The sequence below is a fragment of the Rhododendron vialii genome, chromosome 1a (genome assembly GCF_030253575.1).
Source record: "Rhododendron vialii isolate Sample 1 chromosome 1a, ASM3025357v1".
In the NCBI taxonomy this organism is placed as follows: Eukaryota; Viridiplantae; Streptophyta; class Magnoliopsida; order Ericales; family Ericaceae; genus Rhododendron; species Rhododendron vialii.
Genome location: NC_080557.1, coordinates 17962308 through 17970672, shown reverse-complemented (window position 1 = coordinate 17970672; position 8365 = coordinate 17962308). Strand labels below are relative to the sequence as shown.

Genomic DNA, 8365 nt, shown 5'->3' with positions numbered 1-8365 from the left:
AAGATAGAGGGCGAGATAAGGGCCGTCGTTCGTCGGATCTGAAGAAGAACAAGGGCAGTCGTTCGTCGTTCGTCGTCTCTCTCTCTCTCTTCTCTCTCTTCGGTCGCCTGTTCAAATGAGCTGTGAAAGAAACATTTGGGGGGGTTCTAACCCGTGTGTGGAACTCGGGAAGTTATTACCCGACCCACGCCTCATTTAAACCCGCGAATTCTCTTTTAAAATCTGAGCCGTTGGATGAGATCCAACAGCTGAAGACAAATGTCCGCATTTTTAAAAAGTGAGGACGTCCTCATTAGAAGGGTAGTGTGTGTGTGTGTGTGTGTGTGTGTGTATACACTTATATATTTATGTACATATTACGAGAGAGAGAGAGAGAGAGAGAGAGAGAGAGAGAGAGAAAGAGAGAGAGAAGGCCGAGAGGAGAGAGGGAGAGGGAGAAAGAAGAATGAGGTGTGTGCTTGAGTGTTGTGCACTCCAAGCTACCCCATTAGCCTTAAGCCTATTTATGACTTGACAAACCATTTCTAGTCAATTTCATGTATAGAAGCCTAGCTTTTAATCATCCTAGAACCTAGCCTTAATTACCTTAGGATTTGACTACAAACCTATACCTATGAATGACTAAACATGAAAGGCTATGCCTTAGCCTAATCAAACCCTACCCTAGACTTGTAAGACTTACCAACCTAGACTATGATCACCTAGATTTTCCTAGAAAGCCTAAGATCCTACTTGATTTTATAGCCTTATGCCTAAAGATTTGGATTTGACAAGTCATGATGAGCTTGAAAGATGTGATTTAACTATACAATGGAGCCAAATCCATGGGAAAGAAGAGAGAGAGAGGGCTGGCCAAATATAGGAGAGGGAGAGCCAAATTTTGCTATAAATAGGACCCTTGTCCAAGCATTCAACTCACACCTTGAACTCTCAAACTTCTCTTTCTAGAATTCTTGCATTTGTTCTTTGTTCTTGAGTTTCTTCTTGAGTTCTTCAAGAAACTCATCCTAAACCTCTTTTTCGATCCATAAAGTTTAGTAGTTTTAGTCACGAACTAGTTTCGAGAGAAACCTTTCTCTTTCGAAGCTACCAGAAGTTTACTGTAGGAAGTTACTCTGGCCGATCGTCAACTTACTTTCCGTAGTTGTCACTACCGCCAAGAAAAAAGGTAGAGTTCTTTGTCCACTAAACTCAACATATAACGTAGAACCATATGTTGGAAGTATAAGTAGATTCTCCGTATATAAGGTTATCTATCACCTATAATGTTTTGAAATGCATGATAGTTAATAACTTATTTTCGCTAATGGAAGTATGAGCATGCTGGAATAATCAACTCTTACTCTAATAAACATGTGTTGTTTTGAAAATTCCCACGAAGGAAGAAAAAACGGTTTTCGAAAGATAAGACTTTATCGTTGATAGAAGTATTCGTATTTTGATGTTTAGGATGGTTATGAGCATGTATTATGAATTGTTTGTATTACTTGTCTTGTTGTAAAGCATAAGTGAATTTCACTCCAAAGGCGTCCGTACATGTGGCGTTATGCTTTAAGTTGTGATTTGAGCATGACTAGTAATATAGAGTTGGATGATCTTGCTAGTTTAGTTTCAAGATTACAATGAATGATTTGTGATTTCGTATGTGAAAAGTCCTACCGCGGAATCTATGCATGAAAACGTGACACGAAAATCAAGAAAGTTAGAAACATGACACATAGGGTGTGGTTAATAAAAAGGTGTGTTTTGAAAAGGTGAAATGTTTTGAAAATCGCAATGTGACCGAACGTGGTAGCCTATTGTGTGGTGTGTGTTTTGTGTGTTAATGGGAACCCGGTGCGGCGGAACCATTGCGAGGATACTCGGGAGACCGGAACGGCGGAACCAAGGTTGGGTGTGTGGCTTGGTTATCCGTGGAGATAAGCCAATGCAAAGTGTGCCAATGGGAATCCGATGCGGCGGAACCATTGTGAGGATACTCGGGAGACTGGAACGGCAGAACCGAGATTGGATGTGTGACTTGGTTATCTGCGGAGAAGAGCCAATGCAAAGTGTGCCAATGGAAACCCGGTGCGGCGGAACCACTGTGAGGATACTCGGGAGACCGGAACGACGGAACCGAGGTTGGGTGTGTTAAAACGATTTTAGAAATGTTAATATGGTTTATGAAATGTGGGAAATGGTGACACGGTCTACGAGAAGTCGCGTAGGAGAAACTCGAAAAATAATGGACACCAACGTTAGTTTGGATAATGAATGTGAATGTGCCATTGTTAACTGTTTTGTCGAATATGAATGAACTATGTGGAAATCATTGAATTTATGATCGTTTGTTCATAAGTTTAAGGGTTAGAGAGTATGTGTTATTCTATTGAGCTTTTGTAGCTCACAGTGTTACCTTTGGTGACCCTGACATGTTATATTGGTGGCGACGCTGGTATAATGTGTCAGATCTTATAAATGAACAAGATGAACTCTACACCTTGGAAGCCTTTGGAGCCAAGAAGCTGGCCAAAATGGAGGAACATGTAGAGCAGTAGATATGAACCCTAGTTCCCTCCCTTATTTGAATAAAAGTACTTGTTTTAGGATTATGATGTAATATTGAGTCAGACTCTATTTAGTTTTTCAATGAAATTGTCTATTTAACATTCCCAAAATTCGGAGCGTTACACATAGTGTGTATTGTCAATGCACACCCGCTTGCTGCGTTCTTGCAAACTTATTCTGAAACTTATTTCGGTATTTTTTTACTTTTTATAACTTTTTGGTTAGCTTTTCGTCGCAGTTTTTGGGGTTAATCATTCGTCTCGACGAGATAAATCGAAAAAGTATAAAAATATGGACCGATATTGAAATTTTTTAAATAAGACGATACTTTAAACAAATAAAACAGTTGTTTGATAGTACTTTTTTTTGTCTTCAATGAATTTTTTTTTTATTTCTGTCATAATTTTGTACTTTTTAGACTCCTCTCGTTAAGACGGATAATTAATCGAAAAAAACATTTGAATATAATAAAAATTCAGAAAAAAAACAAACAAAACATAAAAAAAAAAAAAAGAAGAAGTACTAATTAAGTTTATTCGTGAGGCAGAGAAACCCTGGTGAAGGTGCAAAGTCAACTGGCCGAAACACAAACACAAATTAAATACTGTAAACAGATCGTACGAATAGTAAACAAAAAAGAAGGGATTACTCCGCGAATCTCCAACGGTCGAAAAAGTAAATGCTCACTCCCCCGTCACCCCTAATCCCAACGGTTCACTCTCTCTCCACCTCCCCGCCGACGTTACCTCTCTCTCTCTCTCTCTCTCTCTCTCTCTCTCTCTGTAATAATTTCCTAATTCGCTCTGGGGTAAAGTGTTCGCGTAAATACGCCAATTCGTTGCAACTTTTCTGGGTTGTTAAAGAACAGTACTCTTATTCAGCTATTCTCTCTCTCTCTCTCTCTCTCTCTCTCTCTCTCTCTCTAGTAATGGAGCCAGCCAAGATCGACTGGGAAACCATAAACTCTGTGTTTGTAAAAGACGAATTGTTTGAGCACATCAACGCTCCCCAGTGGGTCGACTTCTCTGCTCCTGACGAACCTATTGACGATGACGCTTGGTTCTGCAGACCCGGTAACAAATACTACTCTGTATATAAATGTGTTTATCACACAGTACGGTACTCAATTATATGCACATTACATAAATTCTTGGTTGGAATTCTCGGCTTTGATCCCCTATTTCTGCCTTTTCCGTGAGTGCAGATTGCAATCACCCCAAGACCATCGAAGATTTCCTCCAAGGGACATCTCCTTCAAAGGTTCCAATTCTTGAATTTCTTGATTTCTCTACGGTTTTCTTCTGTTTGATTTCCAAGTACATTGTACCCAGATTCAGATTTGCATGTTGTCACAGCTTCAGTTTTCCCAAAGAAACATGGGTTCAAGATTCAATTTTTTCCTTTTCCAGCATTTTTCTAGCTACCAAACAGATGACTAATGGTCTTGTTTTTGGGGGTTTTTTTCTTTCTCGTTTGACGTTCTTTTTTTTACTCAATCCATTCTACTATAATGTTTGTCCGGTCTGCAAAACAAAGTCTAAAAAACAATGCCTTTCTTTCAAGACAAAATTCCATCTTTTTTCATAAATTAATAGAACTCATCGATATCGGGTAAATGATTGAATTTTTTTTGAATTTTCTTGCAAAAACTTTGTTATTTTTAGGTCTTCATTTTGCGGACCGGACAAATGTTTCCGAACGGAGGGAGTATGACTGTTGAATGGTCTTGTAGTATTATCTGGTTTATCTGATTAGCCTTTCTTTTGCTGTTCTGTGAAGCTTCAGAGGTCACCTACCTTGCCTGAGATCCTTCCGCTAGGTGATCGAAATACAAGGTACTAGTTACACTATAGCTCTTAAACATCATTATGAGTCATACATTTGCGGAGAACTTTTAACATGGCAAGGAAAAGATGTGAGAACCAAAGGGAATAATTCAGATTCTATTTTGCATTACATCTTCGAAAATTGATAGATAGCATTTGTACACCGAATAATGTACCGTATAAAGTACCTTATAATGTACCACACTCATTGTGTCTAATGTCTATTTATTACTGCTCGACGTATTATAAAGGGTTTATCCATTGCTCTCCCAACTATCCTTTCAGTTACATTTCCCTTGTTTTCTCTTGAATCTTTTTAACAAATCCATGATCCAAACATGGCCTAGTTCAGTTAAGTTGTTTGCCGTAGATGCTAAGCTGCCACTCTAATTGTTGCAGAGATGCTAAGTTGAAGAGAAGAGGGCTTGCCCAACCTTTATTTTCATCAGCAAAATACTCAAACGATGATAGATTTGTTGAAGATGGAGAGAATCAGAACCCTAATTTCCCCACGACTCCAAGTCACCAATACAACAGCTGGAAAGCAGCAATCAAATCAAGTACAGAGAAGAAGCGTATTGATAACTCCTCACAAAAGCAAGAGAGGCCACACCTTAGAAGAACCCCATCAGCGCGAAATTTGTTTGGGGGACGCGATATTCTGAGTCAGATTACGGATTTTTGCAATGATTTAAAGAAATTGGCCATGAGGGCGAAAGAGAGTGAAAATGCAGAGAGGGGCTATGGAAAGAAGAGTCCAGTGGTTGCGAAGAAATGGAAGGGAAAGGAATGTGATGGTGAGAATATAGGGGAATTGGATGTGAGGGAGAAAGAGAGGAAGCCATTGCTTGAGGTGAATAAAGAGAAATGTGAGATAGTGGAGAAGAGCAATGTCAAGGAGAAGTTGAGGAGGAAGAAGTAACTCTCTCTCTCTCTCTCTCTCTCTCTCTCTCTCTCATTATGTAGCATGTGAATGAACACTTCTAACAGCACCTACATGCTGAATTAGACCCAAATAATCCTATTTCAATGATGAAATATAGGTAAATAAGGATGCACAGTTTCGACTCCACATACATAAAATTTAAAGACTGTTATGAAACAATACCATTGCAATGATCAGAAAGGCTGACAAAGTTTACGTCTATGCTCTCCAATTTGTTTAATTTCAAGTGCTATATGTCCTGATGGAAAGGCCCAATCCATGTATGTAATCTATATGGTATATGACTGTTCCAAATGTACAGAGCACCTGAATTGACTACTCAACACTTCGATAAGGGTATGTGATGTGTTGACACAAAGATGAACATTCACCCAACAACCCATGTTTAGTACTTTCGACTTTTCCGTATAGAAAAGTCATATAATGCATCAAATGCTCTATCATAGAGTATCCTAAGGAGAGCCATTATTAGCCAAGTTTTATTTTTGCTCTTCAGAACATATGTGAATAATTTCCCACTGGAGAAAGTGCAGCGGTGATTCAATTTTTTAAGCGTATTGTGTAGGAGAGCTGAAGAGGCAGAAAACATCCCAATCTCCTTGGATGTGAAGAATGTAAATGGCAAAGAAGGTGACGTTTTGTCGCAAATTAGAATCTGTCCTCCATCACCTCAATGTTTTACAGTTGGTCGTGCCCCCAGCAAAGCCACCCCTCTGAAAGCTTCCAGATCCAGGCCTCTGGTAAGTAGTGGAATAGGCTCTCTCTTTTGTTCTTATCATCTGTGTTGTGCTTGCATTGGAATCATGATTAGCTTACAAAGCGGGAAACAAAGCAGAATATAACAACTTGATTCTTGACCAGTTTTTTTTTTTGTTTTAATGTTCAAGTAAGATAGGAAATGACATCCGGTTTTGGCTGTTTGCAGTCACAGGATCAGTTTCGCTAGATTACCTTGCGCATTAAAATGATTAAAGGCCTTTCTTCATTGTGTTTTCCCCAATGCAGACAGCTATGTAACCACTTAGGATGAGTGATCCGACCAGATTAGATGTGAGACAATTGCCAATACTCACATCCCCTAAAGATTATATGATTCAGTCCAATGGCCAATTAAGCAAGCCCTAAGTGATTTAAGTCCCCCACTAGAGGAGAGTTGGTGATCTTATCATGCACTTTTTCCTGGTGAGGACATTTACTTTGTGGATAGAGATTCTCACACTCCCCTTTTTTTATAGTGGGATTCCTATTATCTCATCTTGCATGTGAGCAAGGACGCCGTTTTATGTTTTTTCTTTTTTACATATGAAAGGTAGTGTTGTGAATTTACTTGCTTGTCCGGAAGAACACTCTTCCTATGAATCTGAGATTTTGATTGAGTTTTTTGATTTATTTACAATTGTTTTGAAGTTCTATACCCACAGAATCCAAACCAAAATGAAAATAGTTTCCTGCTTTTGAAGGTTGTGATAGAACTAGGAAGATCTTTCAATGATTCTTCTTATGCTTGGCCATTGTTTATTATTGTATGTTTCTCCTTATCGTAGGTGTAATCTTCAACTTGTTGCAAAAGACAAACAAACAAAATGTTATTTTTTTCGTGCTTTTGATGGTAGTGTAGATCTGAGGAGAAAGAAAACAATGAGGTGATTCTCCGTATTGGTCATAACAAATTGTAATGGAGCTCCGTATTGGTTAACAAATTGGATTGGTGATTCTCCATAATTTGATTCATCGAACTAACGAAATTGAGCTCCGACTCGACTGATCAGCCAAAGTTTAAGTCGTTAATAGTTGGCATTAATGATCTCATACAGGAGAGAAGAATCCTTGGAGAGCTGGACTGCTGCAATACAGAGCTGCCAAAGGAGGAAGCTGCGGACAATAATAATTGCGGGAGAACCGCCTCAATTGTGGCTGAAAGAGAACCAAGAACCTTGGATGTGTTCTGGTTCTTGAAGCCTTGCACACTTTCTAGCTATAGCTAAAACTGTAAGCCTGAATCATCGAAATCATTCTTTCATTCTTTTAATTTTTTTCCGCCTTTAGAGTTCATAGTTTCTTCTCATCCAGCGTCTCGATTATCAATCCAATCTTTGTTGTCCAGTTAGATTTCCTCACTGTTGTTCGCTTTCGATACATTTGCCTTGAGGAGAAAAAAAATTTGTAATTAAGAAGCCAATTGTTCAACACTTGTACTCAAAACCAAGTTCAGTGAATAAAATGTACCAGTTGATTCAAAATTTTCATTTCTGGAATTGTCATTTTTTGATCTTGACGTAGCACCAAATATTCACATGCATGTCAATTAGTATTCCTTTTGTCTGTTTTCCAACTCATACCCCACTGCCCATGCTTATTATCAGCATGATTTCGACAAGTGTGGGGAGCCTTGTTTGATTTTGGGGTCTAAAAACACCTGGGCACGGTCTCGAATAAATTTTCTCTATCTATCTCTCACCGTTCATTACTCACAAAAATCTCTCTCAAAATTGAGACCGGGAGTTTCTCTTAAATTGACTTCAGTGTCTTTTTATTTGTCTTCTCTAAATTTTCATTTCTGGAATTGTCATTTTTTGATATTGACGTAGCATCAAATATTCACATGTTCTTCATCAGCTGTTGCATTTCAATTATCATTCCTTTTGTCTGTTTTCCAACTCAGAGCCCTCTGCTCTTGCTTATTGTCAGCATGATTTCGATAAGGGTGGGGAGCCTTGTTCGTTTTGGTGTCTCAAAACCCTGGTTACGGTCTCCGTTAAATATTCTCTATCTCTCTCTATACATTCATTACTTTAAAAAACCTTCCACAAAATCGAGACCGGAAGTTTGTCTTGAATTGACTCTAGTGTCTTTTTATTTGTCTTCTCTAAGTTTTTGCTGATTTTTGCCTCGTATCTTGTTGTAGTCAACATGTGTCTTGACGAGGAATATGTAAATATATAAGAAATAATGAACAAATGCTAAAAATATCGCTTGAGTTAAGTCTCTCTCTTTTTTTTTCTTTCTGAAACTGTTTAACTTTGGGTCCATAATTTTATATTCA

At 38.5% G+C, this 8365-nt stretch overlaps 1 protein-coding gene across 4 annotated transcripts; it reads left to right on the top strand.

Moving 5' to 3' along the window:
• Positions 1-3265: 3265 nt before the first annotated feature.
• On the top strand, positions 3266-7562 carry LOC131317891 (uncharacterized). 4 transcript variants are annotated; one of them, XM_058347593.1, is made up of 6 exons: positions 3266-3623; positions 3755-3810; positions 4336-4385; positions 4776-5294; positions 5888-6062; positions 7137-7562. In XM_058347593.1, exons 1-6 carry the CDS (start codon positions 3479-3481, stop codon positions 7305-7307), a joined length of 1116 nt encoding a protein of 371 aa, XP_058203576.1. In that variant the 5' UTR covers positions 3266-3478; the 3' UTR covers positions 7308-7562. The 4 variants fall into 4 exon arrangements, with proteins under 4 accessions (XP_058203576.1, XP_058203568.1, XP_058203561.1 ...); XM_058347585.1 differs by having other exon boundaries at positions 4330-4385; positions 5891-6062; XM_058347578.1 differs by having other exon boundaries at positions 4330-4385.
• The last annotated feature ends 803 nt before the right edge of the window (positions 7563-8365 follow it).

What these genes read in the sequence shown, in the direction of transcription:
- LOC131317891 (XM_058347578.1), top strand. Translation starts at nt 3,479, where the DNA reads ATGGAGCCAGCCAAGATCGACTGGGAAACCATAAACTCTGTGTTTGTA. An exon ending in CTAGGTGATCGAAATACAAG is followed by an intron (nt 4,386 to 4,775) that starts GTACTAGTTACA and finishes TAATTGTTGCAG; the next exon opens with AGATGCTAAGTTGAAGAGAA. An exon ending in GAGAAGTTGAGGAGGAAGAA is followed by an intron (nt 5,295 to 5,887) that starts GTAACTCTCTCT and finishes CGTATTGTGTAG; the next exon opens with GAGAGCTGAAGAGGCAGAAA.